Genomic DNA, 20,898 nt, shown 5'->3' on the forward strand with positions numbered 1-20,898 from the left:
TCTGTGCTCAAGTCTCCTCATCTATCAAATGGGTCTAGCGGCTGTTAACTACCTCGGAAGGCTTTTGTGAGGAGTCATACAAGTGAAGGATCTGGAACAGCGCCTGGCACATTCTCACTTCCTGATATATGTTACGATTACTCCTTCTTCCACTCTTATTAATACTGCTAAGCTACTATTAATAAAGTTCCTTTGGCTGGATGCTGGAAGGAGAACATGGGCCAAGGTTCTGATGAACTAACTTTCCCTGACAGCCCCCTCCCCTCCCCTTCTGCCTGCCTCCCAGGCAGAAGCAGTGGATATTCAGGTAGGAGTGGAGGGGCAGGGAAATGGCAACTCTTTCCTCTCTGTTCACCGTGATTAATAACTTTGTTCATGCTCCCTTATAATAAATTTTTGGTTAAAAAAGGGAATGGAGAAATAAGAAACAAGCAGTACTGGGAGTGTAGCCAAGTGGAGAAACTCAGGGTAGGACAGACCTGGCACCAGCACTAAGTAACTGTGAGCCCTTGGCGTGTTTTTGACCTGGTCAACCCTCAGCTTCTTCATCTGTGAAAAGGAGCTAAGCACAGCCTTTACTCAGGGGGTTCACCAAGAGTACATGAAATAATGCCTGCAATGCATTTGTTGTACTGATAAATAATGAGTTCGAATGAGCTGTTATTTAAAATGATTCAAAAGTGACACTTGAAAGTGAAGCATGAGTTTTCTCCCTTATCTACTCCCATGGGCCTCCTGTCCTGTGTTTTTTTTTTTTTTTTTTTTTTTTTTTTTTTTTTTTGAGACGTCTGTTGCACAGGCTGGAGGGCAATGGTGTGATCTTGGCTCACTGCAACCCCCACCTCCTGGGTTCAAGTGATTCTCCTGCCTCAGCCTCCTGAGTAGATGGGATTAGAGACACCTGCCATCACGCCTGGCTAATTTTTGTACTTTTAGTAGAGATGGGGTTTCCTCATGTTGGCCAAGTCCTGACCTCAAGTGATTCACCCACCTTGGCCTCCCAAAGTGCTGGGATTATAGGTGTGAGCCACTGCACCTGGCCCTGTTTTTCTTTCTTTTTTTTTTTTTTTTCGAGACAGAGTCTCGCTCTGTCGCCCCGGCTGGAGTGCAGTGGCCGGATCTCAGCTCACTGCAAGCTCCGCCTCCCGGGTTCACGCCATTCTCCTGCCTCAGCCTCCCAAGGAGCTGGGACTACAGGCGCCGGCCACCTCGCCCGGCTAGCTTTTTGTATTTTTTAGTAGAGACGGGGTTTCACTGTGTAGACCAGGATGGTCTCGAACTCCTGACCTCGTGATCCGCCCGTCTCGGCCTCCCAAAGTGCTGGGATTACAGGCTTGAGCCACCGCGCCCGGCCGGCCCTGTTTTTCTTAATGGCCATTTTTGTATTTCCTTTTATAAGCATGGTCTTCTACTGAGAGAATCAATATTCAGAGGATTCATTAATAGTTGTTCAACATAATTTTAGCATCCTTCATGAATGTTAATCCATTTAGGAAGAGGATATAAGTAATCACTAATTTGGAGTCTAAATTGTATGTCTTAAATGTATATGCTTTTAAATATTTCTGTAACGTGTAGCTAACGAAGAATATATCTAAAACATTGTTATTTTATAAATTTGTAAGCAACTTTTAAAAAATTCCAAATGCAAAAGACTATGCAGTTCCTTAATATAAGTATCTGTCTTCTTTGTTTAGTGTTTTTGTTTTCTATTTAATTGATATTTAGAAGAAATTAAAAGATCAGATAAGTGAGGCAGGCAGGGCATTTTAGTATTGGCCTCTTATAATTGACTATAAAACAATGTTCTTACTACTGTGTATTATAAATATAGTCTCATTAGTACAAAAAACAAAGATTGTTATGAAACATTATCCAGTGTTCTACTTTTCCTTCCACACCTATGTCATTTTCATGTGCTGAGGTCACGTTTATAGATTCCTACCTGACACCTCCACTGGCAACTTTTTTTTTTAACTGCTGTTGGATATACAGAAATCAGAGAGATTGTCCGCAGAACGACTCGACTGGGCCCCAGAAAAATAAATGCTAAACAAAAAATGGAGCCCATTTAGTCTGAGCAACTAGGCAATCTAGGAGTGTTGGTGGAGAATGAAGAAAGCAGGTGGAAATCCTATGACTCTACTGATGATGCTCCAAACGTTTCTGGCTTCTTAGCCAGTCCCAACACCACCCTTCCTTCTTTTGATTCCAGCATGTGCGAGGATGCAGGACTCAACTGCTATGCATTCAGGCTATGTTCTGCGACTGCACGGTGCACTGCTTTTGTAATGCAAATAGGAGGCACAAAGTGTCTCTTTGATAATGTGCAGTCAGAAGACAAAAAAGCATTCACTGAAACAGTAAAACTAATTCATAAAGCTGAAAGACAATAGGGAAGCATTATGGATTTTTTTTAAAGGAAAAAAGTATCCTAGATCAATGTAATTGTCACAGGGTAAGTTATTCACAGTCAATGCATAAGGGGAAAATGGCTGCAAGTTTATTTAAAGTGGGATAAGTTTTTATAGGCAAAAAACCATTATGTTAAACAAATATAAATACATTTGGTTAACAACTTTCTGCTTAGTCTCTTAGAAGTCAACTATATAGCTGGTTATTTTCATTTAGATCCACAGTATTCCCTTAGTGACAAAAACTCAGTAGAAGTTTTAAAAGAGCACAGAGATCTAATAGTTAAAAACCATATGGTAGATTTTTTTTGTCTTTAAAGGGAGTATCTCCCCATCACATACCAGAGTTTAGCTCAAGGTCAACTTATATTAATGCATTAAACTTAGCTGTGGAGGAGGCAAAGGGCTGGAGGAAAAAGGATAAAAGAAGTTCCGAAATTGTTCTTCCAACATACTCAGCCAAGCAACAGAACATTGACTTGATAAGGCTTATATTGGACAGTTGCCATAATTCCTCCTGTTAGATCAGCTCCTCTGGTACCTATTCCCATACCTTTTAAAGTATAGCATGTAACATTTTGCTTGAAAATTGCTTCTACCTCTATTGCTTTGTTATAGCCGTTTTGCAGTTTCGGTATAGAGGCAGTTCTGTGTCACAAGAAATTACTAATCAGAGGCTTGAGAAGGGGCAGTGTAGCCTTCCATTATCTCACTGGCAACCTCTGTACAGGATTATTTTCAAATTTTCTGCTGCCATTACAATGTGCTGTTAGAGTGGCCAAGATGGTGAGGGAGGGGATGTTATTGAAACTTGGTTACCAGGGTAGATAAGATAAACTTCATCACTCTCTTGGCATCCACATTTGTAGCCAAGGGTGGAAATTTTGATGAAAGAAGTACATTTGTTCAAAGATATTGTTAAGACGTAAGGCTGGATATATTCTAACTGCATTCTACAGAGTCTCTCTCTTCCCCATTGATGCTCATCCTAAATACTCTGCTTGATTGTTTCAATAAACACACTTTCTCTCAATGTATTATAAACTTGTAAATACCAGATAACCAACTTAAAACCCCCTTCCAGTCCCAGTCTCAAGAAATAACACTGGAATTGTGCAGACATAACTTTCTTGAGAAAGTCGCCATTTTCTGTCACTTTCTAGCGTTTGAGTCTGGTAAAATGACAGCTCAGACTTAACTTTTACATAAGCTATTTTTAGATTTTTCTCAGACATCCTTTAACTGTTTCTTTTTTACAGGATCCTACCCTAGGGATCATTTTATTCTTTGATTGGGTCATTAAGCAATCACTGTATACTGGTTCATTATTGGAAGTCACTGCAAGATCCAGAAACACATGAAGAGTGGCAAGCAGTTTATATTTCAGCAAGAGATTTATGCTAGAAAGGAGAAGTCAAGGTGTTGACAACTGAAATAAGGATGATCATTTCATGAGTTATTCCCTTTAGCTGGGGTTCCACTGTCCACAAGCCACTTAGTTTCCCTTTGAGGTCAGCATCTCTTCTCTCTGCAGCCAAACCAGAGTAATACACGTGTGCAGGTTTAATGCTGGAAGGGAGGGGCCAGCTTTACCCATACATAATCACTGTTTTATGGCTTTCACTCATTCCTGAGGTGTTAATGCAGATCAAATGGGAAACACTCCAGAAAGAACCCTTGCAGCTACTGCATTGCCTAGCTCTCCCCTCTCAATCGTTAATTCTTATTGTAAGATCTAAAGGTAATTTTGTTTGCTCTCTTAATGTGTTGCAGTTCTCCCAGTGGCCCTTGCATATCCTTTCTCAAATTCCCATCTTGATCAATTGTTTGCAAATAATTAAGCTTTTAAGAGATAATAGTATAAGGCTAATGTACACAACAAAGGCGAGGTCTCCCTCACTGTCCATGGGACTGTGGTCAAATTTGCTTTGATATCCCGAAGTGATTAGGTTGATTGGTGTATCTGGGAAGTGCCCTCCGTCTTTCCTTCACAAGAGCCTACTGATCTTTCTTAAACTGTGTCCTTGAGATGCAATAACAGCAAAGGTGTTCGGGAGAATGGCAAGGAGTGACATAGACCTTTAGTTGCAAATGTTTGGAATGAATTTCCCATTTTCTCCCTAAAAATGGCACTTCTCAGAGATTACTGTTTATCTCTTTTGCAAAATGATGTCTGCCTTTGCTCATTGCATGGCCTCACTAGCCCTGTGGGTAGAAGGCAACAGGGCTTTGAATGTTTTTTTCAGCAGCCATGCCTGTGGCATGCTGAGTTTTTGTCAAGTCTTTTTTTTTTTTAAGTGTACGAAAGAATAACTCATACTGTCCACAAAAAGCTTATTTAGTAAAGATACATAGGATTTAAGATATTGAAATGTATTGGGTTTCAGTTTAAAAGCCTACTTCTTTGTGAATTTTTGGCTGGCCAAGGATTAGCTACATGAAGTCACGGCTTTCGTGTGATTCTAGCAATTATAGACTTTTTTCAGGGAATTGAAAGTTTGTGGGACACTAAGGCCAAGAACTATGAGAAAAAGAAAAACATTCAGTTGACCTACCATAGACAAGGGTTTAGGAATTTTGTTGATACCTTTTTCTCCTCTTAACAATGGCCAGATTATTGTGACATTTAATTTGTCCAATCTCATTCATTTCTATTAAAAAAATATTTATATCCCGAACAACTGAGAATTTCTTAGTGGAGACAGAGTGCTGTGCCTCCATAGCTTGAGGCTGCCTAGGAATTATGCTGCACGAAATTAGATGCAGTTTGTTCCAATTACTTAAAATCAGATCACATGAAAAGTGACAGAGGAATAAAAGGGTAGAACTTTCTAATTTCATGATATTTAAATTATAAAATCAGAAACTACATGATTTGAAGAAACAACCGAAATTTGCACTGAAATTTTGAGAGCCATATTACTACCCTTTGAAGCTTTAGTAATCCAGGTAATGGTAGTGATTCAAAGAGAATTTTTCTGACACCACTTGCATAAATAAAATGTGAATTCCATTTGCTTTGTAAGAATGTTTATAAAACTTGCTCACAAACAGGCATGCAAAAGTACTCTTGAAAATACAGGAAAATAAATTACTGTGATAATTTTCAAAGTAACTAAAGATAAATGGTATAAATAATAAGTTTTATCCAGTTCTGGTCACAATATTAAGACACAACTAAGAAGACAGGGTAAAAAGTTTTGTCATCTGGCTATACTAAAGAGGGACTGTTGACATATTTATTAATTCTATTAAAAATCCCTGAAAGTGATTTCTGTAAGACCTGGACAACTGTCAGCAAATATATTTTACAGAAAATGTTATAGATTGGAAGTTGCTTGTGTACTTCAGTGTACAACTTTATATGGCACATAGTGCCAATGGTGGGATGCTAATATTTGCATATTTCAAAATTGAGCTTGTCTTCTGGCATTGCAATACTGTAAGAACTGCTAGCCTGGGTAATCTTTAACCTCAATAGATCTTAGAACTCTGGATGACAAAATTGAGGATAAGAAAAGTTGTCTGTAGTTCAAAGTCCCATAGTTAATGAGTGGCAGCATCATTTATACAGTCTGATAGAGTCACTTATATTATGTACAATTCTTCAACTAGTATAGGCATAGAACTACTGCATATCAAGCTATAATTCAGCATTCTATCCGTGGGATAAGAAATTCATTTGGTTTGTACTGTGTGCCAAACCTTTGTACAGTGGGAGTTATGTTTTAAACCTTAGGGTAATGGATTGCTTCGAGCTCAGTAGCCAGTTGTGAGACTTTGGTTGCAATGGCTGGCATTCTGTTGAGTAACACCAATGTCACTCATGATCTTAGCCTATTATGAGGTTTATATACCTGTACTTGAAGAAAGTGGATCGACATCACTTTTGTGAATGAAGCAACAAAAGTAGTGTCATGGATCTTAAATTGAATTGCTTCTGCTTTATGATACGTTTTGATGTTGCTTCTGAGTGGAGAGTGTCTTTCATGGCATGGTACAGCCATTCCTTTGTTCCACAAATATTTAGTGATTTTCTGTTATGTCCCAGTTTGGACTTTGAGCAAGGATAGAGAGAAAGCAAGGCAATGGGTTTAGTAGCATTGGTAGATGAATGGGAAAAGACACACCAACAAGGAAATAAATAATTAAACCGGGTGCTTCAGAGAGAGATGCTTGCTATTAGGGAAATAAGAAAAAGATGAATGTGAGCATGATAAGGCGGGGTGCTGGGCGGTGGGGAGGGTAAAGCTGAACATTTGAGCTGAGAGCTGAAAGTGACATTGGAATAAGAACCCGAGTGATGGGAAAAGCTGATGGTGTTAGGAAAACAGAAAGAAGGATGGTGTGGCTGCGTAGAGGAGTAGGAAGTGGGTGAGAAGAAGGTGTCAAAATCTGAGAGGTGGGCAGGCCTGGATGGTGGCAGGCCTTGCAGGCCATGGTAACCAGTCTGAAGGTTATTTCACAGGAGACATGACTGAGGATTATGAAAGGCATCTGCTACATCCTTTGGTCATGGTGAGGCTTAGGCACTGGAAGGGAAGCAGGAAATATCACTGACTTATGTCTGCCTCTGGCCATCTCTTCCCCTGGCCAGTTTCCTCACCTGTAAAACAGAATGGATGATAGATTCCATTTATGTTACTCAAAGGGATATAATGGGGATTAATTACCATCCTGTCTGTAATATACTTGGAGCTCTTTAGAGAAAGGCACTATATTCCATGAAAGCAAAGCCTTATTCTAATTGTGTATTTATTGATTAAGTGACAATCATAGACAATGCTTATGGGAAAAATTGTGATCTCTCTGCTGTTCACAAACAAATCCCCTGTGTATAGAGCATATTTAAACTTACATATAAGAGTACTGACGTGGTCATTAACAAGCCTTTTTAGCATCTAATCAGACATTATTAATTAAATTAAAAGCTACGTTAATTAGCATTCAATAGACCAGAATTTAGTTTCAATGGCACAGATAGTTAAATTAAGGATTGGGGGTGCCCTTTTCCATTCATATGAGGGTTTCCATTCGATAGAGGGTTGACTCTCAGAAGAATTTTATCTTGGGATAATTTATTGAGATGTGGTGTTTCAAGCAAGCTAATGTCTCTATAGATGGAAACCACATCCTCAGCTCCTCCCCTAAGCTTTAGAAATATGTATTTCAAATTTAGATGTCTTTGATTAGTGAACAGAAAGCATTTGTGCCAAAACTAATTTCAGTAGAATTCCAAACGTTCTTACAGGAAGGTATGAATTTCACTTTATTATCTAATCCTATAATACTTTTATCTACTCTGACTCTTGAGGAACATAGCTGGGCTTGTTCTTAGCATGCATAATATGCTGGTCTTTGACCTTATATTGGCCTGTGTTCAGAATCTCAGCATGTGTTGACATTCAGATATGGAAACCAACATTGGCAAATTTTCTTTTTCTTTTTCTTTTTTTTTTGCTGAAGACTTAAAATGAATAGTGTGTGTGTGTGTGTGTGTGTGTTTAATAACACCCACTTTAGTTTTGAAATTTGCATCTGGCAATATGGTGTTTTAGAGGGAGAATGTCACTATGGGGACCTCAGCTGAGATTGTTGGTCCACATGGGTCAACTTTAGAAATTTATGGTTCAATGAATATATTAAATCAGGGCAGTTTACTTTTAGATGATAACGAATGGCTTGTCCTTATTTTAATCCCATAAAATACAGTGAAGATCATACTAAACTTTCTGTTTGCAACAAATAAACCTGTTAAAGGATAAACTCAGTATCAAGGTTCTGCAAGTATCCTAAGTAGCTATTTATACACTTCACTAATCTTTGTAATTGGCTTGTCTTTTACTGCCATTAATTAGATGATGTAGTATTCCATTAATAAGACTGACACACCTCAGCATTTTTACCTTTAATTATAAACTTCATGAGACACTTAGGCTATTGACAAAATGGCCTAAATATTGCCTGATGCACGCATATCTTTTTAATTCTTTTTCAGCACCCGTACCCTTCTGAAGAACAGAAAAAGCAGTTGGCACAAGACACAGGACTCACCATCCTTCAAGTGAACAATTGGTAAGTAATTTGGCTTTGTGTTTACACACAATCTGTTTCCCCCTCTGGCAACCTGCAGCTCATGTTTTGCATTAAGAAGACACACCCAGTTGCCACTGCTCTCCCTGGTGGCTTGTTGATCCAAAAGTGAAAACAAACTGTTGACTGATATGTGAGAACATTTGCTAGTATGGGAAATAAAACATTGTATTGCCTTCTATCTCCTTTATAAGTTGACAATTTTATGCATAGTATAAGTATGTGTGTAATTCATATTCACTATGGCTCTGTCAATGTATCTCTCTCTACGGCTTTTTTCCCCTCCTTCAGGGTAATCGATAGAGTCGTATCATCCTACTTTCTACAAAACAAGAAAATCCACCATCACATATCAGTCAGGTTTAAATTCATTGAATAACTAAATTCAGTCAGATTTTGTTAGGGCTATGCATTCAAGGATAGTCTCTCCTTTACTGTTATCTCCGGAATACTGAAAGGAAGAAATTATTTATGTTTCTCTTTGAGGCTATTTCAAACCTGAGGCATCTCAGGACTGTGCAATACTGTTTCTAAACAAAGTGTAAATTCCTGATTTGGGGCAAAGCTGAGATTATGTACAAAGTGCCAGCCAACAATATTCTGACTCAGTGTACAGCAGTGTGGCAATGAGACTTTGAGAAAGTATGATTTATTACCGTTTGTGAATGTGCTGAAAGCCAGGTTTCATATAATCACCCAGGTCTAGTGTCATATTTGAAGGGTATCGAAATCCAATAGCCTCCAAAAGTAAGTGTATCTAATTAATTGTCCTAATATTTTTAGATTAGTGTTTATGATGGGGAAACCTTATCCTCTTTGAAGTAAAATCCAGAAAAGGCCCAAAGCCTGGGCTGGGGAAGGGGAGAACTAGGAATGCCCGTTTGCAGAGAGAAGTATTTCTTTCTATTCAATAAGTGTCAAAGATTAATATTACAGAATCTCTGATTACATGGCCTAATCCATTTTGGTGAATAAATTTGTTCTTGATGTCTATAGCACCTACATTAACAGACCCTTCTCTGTTAGAGAGCCTGGGAGCCTTTGGGAGAGATTTCAGATATATTAAACCCCATTACAGAAAATGTAATTTCTGTCAATATAATCCCATGTATTCTTCAATTTAGTATTTTAGAGATAACAAGCTACTTACAATATATTTGCCTTTGGAGGATTAATTTACAAAGTGCACTATCTGCAAGACACAGACCGACTCACATAAGCATTGCTTGTAAGGGTTATCAATTTCTATGACCTTACTGCAGCCTTGAGAGATCAATTTTTGCAGCCCTTTTCATCAGTGGATGGTAAACCAAGCAAAGGCATACTACATCTAAATGTGTTACTAGGAGTTGTGTGGCTGCTGAGGTTTTTTGTTTACCTATTTCTACCTGCTACTGTGTCTTAATTTTCAAGGCTCTTAATACTACATATTGGAACTTTCAAATGGTTCTGGACGACATTACAGGGGAGACCATCAATTTTGCGCACACATCTAAATTCATATATCTGTATTTTAAAACTTAATACAATGGAGGCTGCACAAATGTCCACGTTTCCCTGGGAAGTGTTCCTTTTGCAGGCAAAGGAGTAGCAGGATAAACTCTCTAGTTAAGAAATGAAAAGTGCTATCATTCAGGGGATCTATCCTGTGAGCCATTTCTCTTCCTCTGCAGGGTTGCTAGCAAACTCCACTCATAAACACAGTTACCGGAGAACAAATCCCAATACAAGCTGCTTACTATGGGTGGACAGCCTTATTATGGGATATTTCCTGTGAATGCAGGAAGAGGAAGGCATTCTTGTGACTTCAAGCAATATATATATATATATATATATATACACACACCGTTTTCTAGATTCTATACACAATCTCTGCCAGAGAGCGATCTTCCTAATCAATGATCATAATTCGACTTTCTCAGTTTTGTAACCAGAAGGGAGAGAAAGGATGTTTAAAAAGTTTTAATTCACACTCTAAAATAATTTTAAATTATATGCAGACTTTACCCTAAATTTGACACTGCTATTCAATTCTGCACAGGTAAATAACTTAAAAATAGCTTTTACTTAGTTATTTGGGACAAAAACACAATTCTGTGCTTAACTGTCATTTTGTGCAGTGTGTGGGTTCTCTCTACTTGTATATATATGGAGTTAGAAGTAGCTTTTCTTGCACCTCAGTGCTTTGCATTTTGCAATTGTTTCAACATTTAACAACTTTGTTTGCTGTAGAAAATGTCCCTCAAGTAACCAAAAGTTGTAAGAGAGATCGTTTTTTCTTCATTTTGACAAATAATGACAATACCATGTTTGATTTGAATTTTTAATGGTTTATTAATTTTTTGGAAACCTCTTCCTGTTTGTTTTGTTTTGAGACTGAATCCTGCTGTGTTGCCTGGGCTGGAGTGCAGTGGCGTGAACGTGGCTCACTGCAACCTCCAACTCCTAGCTCAAGTGATCCTCCTGACTCAATCTCCCCAGTAGCCGGGAATACAGGCATATGCCACCATGCCCGGTTAATTTTTTTTTCTTTTGTATAGGCAGGGGTTTTGCTATGTTGCCCAGGCTGGTCTCTAATTCTGGGGCTCAAGAGTTCCACCCACTTTAGCCTTCCAAAGTGCTGGGGTTACAGGCGTGAGCTACTGCACCCAGCTTATAAACATTTTTATAAAAAATGTTTTTTATCTTATCTATACTGAGTATCAGTACATAGCAGGAAAGTTATTTTCTACTAAAAGTAATAGTTTTGAAAATGTCATCATTAGTATTTCTGCATTTCCCTTTCACTTAGTTAAACATCTGTGTCTTCCTTCTTGGATTTCTTAAAACTTGTTAACACACATGTACATTTTTGTATGAACTATGAGTCACTGTTGAAATGCAATTCAATAAAATGCTGAAGGGCAGGTTGAGTGTAGATCAGTCATAATTATTGGCAGCAACATAATGTATCAAAATATATAATATGTAAGCGAAAAATATAAACTCATGTCTAGTTGTTAGAGTGTCATAGAAACCCTGGCTGATGCAGTTTTAAGTTAGGCTTTGACTGAAAAATAGACAAGAAGTTTGCTACATTTTAATGGTTCTTTCACTTCATCACTGAACTAATTTTACATTTCTCTAATTGACACAGTAATATATACTACCTGCCTCAGGTGGCTAAGGCTAAAGCACATGGGATTTGAGGGGAGGAAGGCAAAAGAGAGAACTTAAAAGTAAAACAATAAGACTGATTTGATTAATTAAGAGAAAATCTGGACAAAAGAAAGTCTTGTTATAACTCTTATTTTGATCCAATTGTCAGAATAAAAATGGAGAGAAAGAATCTTAAAACAGTTGGCATCAGTACTTACAGCATGTGGGCCCTAGGATGGAATGTGAAATTTATTAGATGTGGCATTGTAGGCTAAGTCTATGCCAATAAATTTTTTGAGAATTGAGGCAATTATGTAAATAATTTGAGTAAAATATTTTTACATAAATTATCTAAGTAGTTGATGTAACTGCTTGTTTTTTAAAAAATCAACCTCCATAACTAGTTGCCTAAATACTTCAATCTAGTATGTTGTGGTAGACTTAGATTTAAAAGTGTAATCGTTTTTGAAACATAATATGCACCATAGATTTGTGTATTCTTCCTTCTTTGGTTCCTTGCTCCCAATTATAATTGTATCCAAAAATGATAAATAATAGCATCAGGGGCTTTTGCCTTTTTGCTTTTTTATTGTTGTTGTGGTTGTAACAAATACTTGTGTTATATTAGCAGTGCAAACATTATCAATATGCTAAATGTTTTAGTAATTTAAGTAGAATCATCTTAAATTTTGAGATTAGATGGTTGTTTAAACCTTTAAGTGTTTAAGTAGAAATTTACAGAAAACACACGCACACACACAGTCAATACTTGGTTGATTTTCTCCTGAATAGACCAACTTAATTTTTTTATATTGAAAATGTGAGTGTAGAATGGTCAGATAAAAATTCCCTTATACATGATCACACCAGTGTTGCAGACCTGGGAATTCCCTGTGATGAAAACTTATCTCCTGTGATTGTGTTGTACTTACTGGAGGCCTCAGTCACCTCCTGCCTCAGCAGAGTTTTGGCCTAGGGTGTATTGAATACATTTTACAGTTTCTTTGTTAACTACTCCTCATCCAAACACTTTCCCATTAAGGCCTGATATTAAATGATTATCCCTTTATGCTCTGAGAAGGCAATATGGGTTTTAGGTGCAAAATATATAGTGTATGTGAAATACAGTATTTATATATAGAGAAAAATTATTCTCCATCAAGAGGGTATATAAAATTCCAGGTTGCATCCTAGCAGCCAAGATGACACTGTTCAGAACTATCGTACTCTACATTTCTTAGATTTAGTGCTCATACCAGATTTTCCTAGTTACTTCATTTATTGCTTTCAAAGCTGCAAAGCATTCAGGCATCACTTCCCATTTATTACTAGTGAGAAAAAAAGTGTGTTATCCTTAGAGATTTATGCCACTGGCAAGTAAAAATGTAAACTTATTTTTTAAAAATAAGATCTCCTTTATTATAATAAACAGATTCAACTGTTAAAGGTCAAGTTTCTTTCTGAGTTATGGTAATAATGTAGCAAATACTTTTACAGATAATCAAAGATTCTATAAATATAGGTACCTGTTTAGATGTAAATGTTAAAACATTCACAAATTATCCTTTCAACTTCTGTGATCTAAAAATCAATAGGGGTCATAGGGTTTCATAGAATTGTTCTGCTTTTTCTTCCAACATAATTTAATAATACATTTTACAGATGTTGTTTGAATATTAGACACAGATTGTTTTGTCAATAAAGCTAAACAGAGGCATGACACAAAAACAAGGAAAACAGATGTAAAAAAAGAAAAAAACAGTGCACGATGCAAGCAGCTCTGGGTCACTTGTTTGCTATTCAACTACAAAATTAAAGTGCGGGCTGTTTGCTGATTTTCGTTGCGGCTGAACCACCTAGGGATGGAACAGCTTCACTCATAGAAAGTAATTGTATTAAGCAGGTGGTTTAACTTTTTCCCTTGAGAATTGAAGTGTAACCTACATTTAAAGTAGACTTCCTAACTGATCAATGGAGTAACAGGTGCGGTATATTAAAAAGAAGAAGGAGAAATACAAATGGAAGAACTCCCCAGAATATTTCAGAATGGGTTGTTGTTCTTCAAGCCTCGGTTAATTGCTATGCTTTTCACCTTCAGTGTCAATTCTAATATTACCTTTACAGATGCTTACTCTGGGCTTAGATTATAGCAATCAGTAATACTCACTAGATAAAATACTGTCTAGTTGCTCATAAGAAAATATTGAAATCAGTCAAAAAATGTTTAGCTTGCATATTGCCTGAGACAGAGCTGGCGGGGCGCCAGGCAGGCAGGGTATTATTAGGAAAGCTGAGCAAATAGCTTGCAGGGAAAAGAGCTGTGAATTTAGAAACCTTCAGGTATTGTCATGTCAGAGAGTCTTCAGAGTTCAACATAGACGCTGCTTTTTTTTTTTTCCTGCAGATTTAAAAAATTTCCAACAAACAATCTTCTTTGAAAATGACTCTGCAGTCTGTTAAATATACTTTGTTGTAAGTTTTACACCATAAGTTTACTCAGAGCTTTTCCCCACTGAGTAAAATCACATCGTTAATACTGTTAAAGATGAAAGCTTCTTATGAAAGGGTACACTTTGAACTACTGTGCTGGCTGGAAAAACCCTGCCCCTTCCACCATGGGGCCCTAAGTCTAGGTGAGAAAAGAAATGAAGGTCTAGGATGTAGGAAGGGTGGATTTGAAAGTCCAAATATGGTTTTGTGTAACCACTGTTTCTCCTCCAGCCAGCATTCAAAGGAAGTTGCAGAGCTTCTCAGGACAAGACACTAGCTGGAAGCTGCGATCTTGCTGGTACAACCTGAGGAAATGTGTCAGGACCCTGTAGGGTTGGGGTTCAAGTGAGGCTCAGAGCTGAGTGAGTTGGGAGACTTGATTTACCCAGCAGGGACCCAATATTTATGATCTGAATATTTATGATTCATTTCAAGGCAATGAAACCAGTGGCATGGTGGTTGACTTTGAACATGGTATGCAGGTCAGCACAACTTTTGTTGCAAATCCTAATTAAGCCAGTCTTCTTGTTTTCAGTGTGTCTGAAAGTATCTGGTCAGAGAAATGCAAACAACAGGCTGTGCCTCAGGCAGCCTGAAGGAGCAGGACTTGACTGCCATTTCCCTGGAGAGAGCATAGGGATGAGGGGCTACGGTCAAGGGGGAAGAGCTTGGCTACGCCTTATCCACAGGTGGCTAAGGTGTAAGCCTCATGACAACTTCAAATTTACACAGGGCAAGTATGGGAAGGGGAAATGCAGGGACAGGTCGCTGCAATCAAAACATTTCATCCCTCATCCCTACTCCTTGGATGTAGGTGATAGTTTCTTCTGGTTTCAAATGGACAAGTAGGACTAATTAGTCAGGACTCAAAGAACTCTTTTAGCTGTAATATTCTAGACTGTATAATAATGTGAATCAAAGAGAAGTAAAGTGCGTGCTCTGAAACTCTCATTCCAGCTTTACCCTAGGAGTGGGGAAGAAAGAAAAACACTTTGATAAAGAGACAGAGAGATTAATTAAAAAGTCGTAGTTGTAACTTTTCCTCATCCTAAATAAGCAAATCAAACACTGTAAAATAAAAACTAGACAAAATTAAACATTATCACAAGACATGAAGAAGATGTGTGCTGTCGTTTTAGGATTCATAATGAAGATAAATCAGTTGTTTTTAGCAGAGTGCTATGAGTCTATGAAGGGCATGACAGATAATAGGCTCGACATTTCTGAAGTTATTGTACAGCAAAATTTGTTTTTTCCTCAGGCATTCAATCTTTTTCTCCAGTAATTTTGAACATGACAAACTTTTTAGTGGATGCATTAATAATCTATAAGTAATGGGTTGTCAGGTGTCAGTTAGATAAGATTAAAAGACTGTTTAAGCATTATCAATTTGCTTCTTTGCATGAGTTTTATAGGTCAGGAGAAATAACTTTTTGAATTGTGGTTGTGTGTATGTATTCTCTCTCTCTCTCTCTCTCCCCCTCCCCCCCTTCATTTGGCTCCACTCCAAGTATATGTGGAAGAACTGTATTACATTACATAAATCCTGTATGTAAGAGCAGATTTGAAACTCACGGTGTGAATCAAGGGGACAAATGTCTCAGCTGTCTTCTGTAAATGTATTTTAGTTTTTAAAATGTTACTCTTTATCTTCTCAAAGGAAGCTCTGTAAGGGGAAACAGACTTGGCTAAGAGGGGCACTGAAGCTTTAGACATTAGTAGTTTCCTAGCAAGTCAGGTTTAGGTCTATTCTTGTCAAATCTGTCTTAAGTGTGTTTACATATAGTTTGCCTTTCTGGTATTTTCTGCTTGCACAGACCTGATCTCCACCTATTTTGTGTCAACAGTTGCTGAGGCTGGTGTTGGGTGATTAACCGTTAAGCACGGAAGCTCAGTACCCAGAGAGACCCTTTCTCTCCTCTCACTTACATCATCATCTTGCTTCAGGCTGTGCCTACAGAAAACAAACAGCATTTTTGAGTGGTTAAAAAGTCAGCCTGAAATATTAAAAAATGGGGCAAATGTTGCCTCCTGGTTGAACAGAACAGTTTTCTTGAAAAATGGAGTGGAGCCAGGGGCTCGGGGGAAGGAAGTGTTTCCGAGGGCAAACGTTGGTCTCAGATCCGGTCTGCATTGCTCCAGTGTGTGAATGCCGAGGAGCTTTCTGTAGACGCCGAGAGTTATGTTCTGCTTCGGTTTTGATTTTCAAGGGGAAAGAGGACATTAAAAAGACAAAAACAAAAACAAAAACCCTCCAACAACGTGGATGCCTGTAACTTTGGCAAATATAGGGCTGTCCTGTTTAATGCCCTCATAATCATCAATATTTTCCTGTCTATTTTATTTCCACGTTTACAATGCTCTTAGCCTGACCCCTTAATATGGAAAATAATTAACTCTATCATGCTCCTGATGCCTGAACAATAACAAATAAACAAAAAATATTAATCTGTTCCGACATCTTTGAGAGGTCTCTTTTCCTTTTTACCCTCTTGACTAACCAATGCCTCACAAGATTAGATCCTATGGTTGAAGAAGGGAAAAAGTATTTCCTTTTTCAAATACATTAACTCTTCTAGGTCTGGGGGAGATGATTGGAGTTTCATGTAACTTAGCTCAAAAATAAATGTCCTGCCCTTGGTGAGATCTGACTTAATATTGATAAAGTCACTTTTTTTTCCCCAAAAACACTATGTTGCCTATGGATGGAAGTTAATGCACCATATAATTATACACACGCACACACACACATACATGTGCATGTAAGTTTTCAGTATTTTTACTCTAGAATGCTAACTCAATCAAATGCAAACCAGTAGTCTTGAAGTTTGTTGTCTGGTTGAAGGGTTTTGTTGGCCTATATCACTAGGACATCTGCCATGGTTGACTTTATTTGTTCCCTAGTTTGGGTCACAGTTCAGATATACTTGGAAAGGGCCAGGGAGGGGGTTGGGGGATGTCGTAAAAGCTTTTGGAAAGAATTGAACATGTACAAAAAGATGTAGGATCTCAGCCCCCCGGCTGGACACCTGACAATACTGTTTACAGAAAGGAAAGTATAGTAGGTTATGGCAGAGATTTCTATCATCAGGACTTGGGGTGGGGTGGGAGGGGGTGCAGAGAGTGGGGAGGGGGCGCGTAAGAAGCATGTCACAATCATTTTGAGTGAATATAGTATTACAAAAGCATATTGAAAATTAAATGTTGGTTTTAGTCATGCTATTTCTTTTGAAATTGCAAATAACAAAGCAATATAAGATTTTTGGTGTGTCAAAAGGGAACATGGATTACAATTTTAGAAAGCCTGTGCTACAGAACCATAGAGTAAAAATCCTGGAGGGAGAGAATTTATGCATCATATGACAGATGAGGCTCAGGGCTAATTAGAGGCAGGGCTAGGACTGATTCCTAGTCCAGTGCTTCTTCCAATCCACTAGATTGTACTTATTTTTAACAGCTGTATTGAGATATAATTCATAAACCATACAATTCACCCATTTAATTCAATCATTTTTAGTATGTTCACAGAGTTGTGTAACCATCCCCATAGTAAATTTGAAAACATTTTTACCACCTTAAAATGGAGCCTTGTACCCTTTAGCTATTACCCCTCTTTATACTTCCATCTCTCTCTTGAACAACTCCTGGCAACCACTAATCTACTTTCTGTCTCTATATTTGCCTGTTCTAGACATTTCAGTAATGTGATCATGGAATATGTGGTATTTTGTGACTGGCTTTTTTCAGTAAGCCTAATGTTTGCAAGGTTCATCCATGTTGTAGCATGTATTATCAGTACTTCATTCTCTTTCATGGCTGAGCAATGTTCCATTGTATGGATATAAGGTATCTTTTTTTTACCTATTTATCAGTGGATGGGCATTTGATATTCATCTCTTGCCATTATAAGCATTCATATGCAAGTTTTGGTACCATTATGTATTTTTGAGAATGACAGTATCACAACCAACACCTGTCTTAGGTTTGTATAATTTGCAAAGCACTTTTCATTTGATCATCCCAATTTCAGCAGCTAAACACTGCTAAGATCTCAGAGCCAGTGAGTGGCAGTTTTCCCACTTTGTTCTCATATTCTTCTCACTACTCACTGCTCTGACTTTCCCTGCCACTGGGTAGCGTTTTGACTGTGATAATTATGAATGATGTTCAAAGAAAAGGATAGTTGGCTGGGTGCGGTGGCCCATGCCTGTAATCCCAGCACTTTGGGAGGTCGAGGCAGGCAGATCACCTGAGGTCGGGAGTTTGAGACCAGCCTGATGAACATGGAAAAACCCCGTCTCTACTAGAAATACAAAATTAGCTGGGAGTGGGGGTGCACGCCTGTAATCCCAGCTATTCAGGAGGCTGAGGCAGGAGAATCGCTTGAACGTATAAGGCAGAGGTTGCTGTGAGCCGAGATTGCACCATTGCACTCCAGCATGGGCAACAAGAGCAAAACTCCATCTCAAAAAAAAAAAAAAAAAAAAAAAAAAAGTCACACTGAAATCCAGCAACTCACCAGTAAAATTCACAAAAGTTCACAAATGACTTAGATGACCATAAGCATTTTCAAAGATTTGACAAATTCCAAGATGTCATTTTGCTAATGTTATTGTCTTTATTTGAGAGATTGTTTTCCTTTAAGTGTGTTTCCATTTGTATTTTCAAGATCTACAGGTGACATATTGACATATATTATTACATAGAGCTTAGGTTTCAAGCTTTACTCATTAAAGCAGAAGTCACAGTGAACATTCCAAGGAATAGATGCAAGCCTCCATTCAAGTCAAATCATCTTCATTGTGCCATTCTGTAGCCTAATTTTGTAACCAGACGGAACTAGAAATCAAGCTAAATTTTGAGATATCCTCTCTTGACATGAGCAGAGACTCCAGGTCTAGAGGTTTATGGTTGCTGAAGACTTGGAGAGCTGAGGCAACTACAGGCAAGATCTAGAGAAAGGAAGGAGCTCAAAGGTACTCCAATATGGAGCTAAGATTCTTTAATACCTGATTAGGGCCAGGCACAGTGGTTTATGCCTGTAATCCCAGCACTTTGGGAGGCTGAGGTGGGCAGATCACCTGAGGTCAGGAGTTCGAGACCAGGCTGGCTAACATGGTGAAACCCTGTCTCTACTAAAAATATAAAAATTAGCTGGGCGTGTTGGCGGCTGCCTATAATCTCCGCTACTAGGGAGGCTGAGGCAGGAGAATCACTTGAACCCAGGAGGCAGAGGTTGCAGTGAGCTGAGACTGAACCACTCTGTACTTCAGCCTGGGTGACAGAGAGAGAGAGACTCTCTCAAAGACAAACAAACAGACAAATAAACAGAAAAACGTGATGTATACGGCGGCTGGTCACCATTCTAACACAACAGGGTTTTAAATTATTTGGGGGAAACTTTCTTTGGAAAATAAAGCATATTTGATCATTAAGGCGACCATGCATCCCACTTGCCTGGGGGGCTCATGGTTTATGCCTATTGCCCAGTGTAATTATTAACAGTGCCTCTTCACTCTCAAACGTGTCCCAGTTTAGTTGACAAATTATCTGCTTATCCTATTTATAATGGAGATTGGCAGAAAACTAGAATTTGCTTTAAATAGATACATTTATTCAGTAATGTGTAAGGGATGTTTTGTTAAATTCAATTTTATTGACTTTTTGTGACTATGGAAAAATTGGGATTTAAATGAAAAATGGTTCACCTATTAAACTAAAGAAAGACACTTCTATTCTTTGAAGATATTATTATACCTATTTTAGCTTTTTCATTGGTAGAGGAAGTTTTGTTATATTATCCTAGATCTTCTTCTACATTGTGCTAATAATCATTGTAAATCTATATTCTAAACCACGATTTTTTTTTCTAGCTCCATAAGGTTATACAAACTCAAATTTGGCAAATTGTCTGTTACATGTAAGTTAATATTTCATATTTATTTAAATGTAAATATAAACCCTGTCTCACTCTGTTGCTCAGGCCAGAGTGCAGTGGCGTGATGGTCATGATTCACTGTAGCCTCCACCTCCCTGACTCAAGCAATCTTTCCGCTTCAGCTTCCCTGGTAGCTGGGACTACAGGTGTGCACCACCAGGCCCAGATAATTCTTGTTTTTTTTTTTTTTTTGTAGAGACAGGGTTTTACCATGTTGCCCACAGTGATCTTATACTCCAGGCTCAAATGATCCTCCTGCCTCGGCCTCCCAAAGTGCTGGGATTATAGGCATGAGCCACCGCTCCCTGCCATCACTTTTTTTGTTTTTTAGAATAAAGAAGTCGTTTCAAAATTTGCTTTCAAGGAAAATTTTCTGTAATACGTACCAAGTGATGAATTATTTGAAAATTATTTTAGTGCCTAAGTCCAAAATAATACATGAGTTCTGTTATTACTTTGCATCATCATTGTCAACTAGTGATTGATTCATTTCACAAGCTGCTTTAAAGAGAATTTTGGTGACCGGGTGCAGTGTCTCACGTCCGGCACTTTGGGAGGCCGAGGAGGTTGGATGGCTTGAGCTCAGGAGTTCAAGATGAGCCTGGGCAATATAGTGAAACCTTATCTCTACAAAAAAATACAAAACGACAAAAACTCGCCAGGCACGGTGGTGCATCACTGTAGTCCTCAGGAGGCTAATGTGGGAGGATCACTTGAGCCAGGGAGGTGGAGGTTGCTAAGCTGTGATAACACCACTACACTCCAGCCTGGGCAACAGACCAGACAGAGTGAGACTCTGTCTCCAAAAAAAAAAAAAAAAAAAAA

At 38.2% G+C, this 20,898-nt stretch overlaps 1 protein-coding gene across 7 annotated transcripts in view; it reads left to right on the plus strand.

Moving 5' to 3' along the window:
• The window catches only part of MEIS1 (Meis homeobox 1), a 140,503-nt gene that overhangs the window by 106,083 nt on the left and 13,522 nt on the right, over positions 1-20,898 (plus strand). For all 7 annotated transcript variants that reach the window (XM_023224054.2, XM_023224051.2, XM_023224056.2 and 4 more), the window contains one exon: positions 8,413-8,489. In XM_023224054.2, the coding sequence (XP_023079822.1) occupies positions 8,413-8,489 (77 nt within the window). The remainder of the gene's footprint in view (positions 1-8,412; positions 8,490-20,898) is intronic.

This window comes from Piliocolobus tephrosceles, chromosome 15 (assembly GCF_002776525.5).
Source record: "Piliocolobus tephrosceles isolate RC106 chromosome 15, ASM277652v3, whole genome shotgun sequence".
In the NCBI taxonomy this organism is placed as follows: domain Eukaryota; kingdom Metazoa; phylum Chordata; class Mammalia; order Primates; family Cercopithecidae; genus Piliocolobus; species Piliocolobus tephrosceles.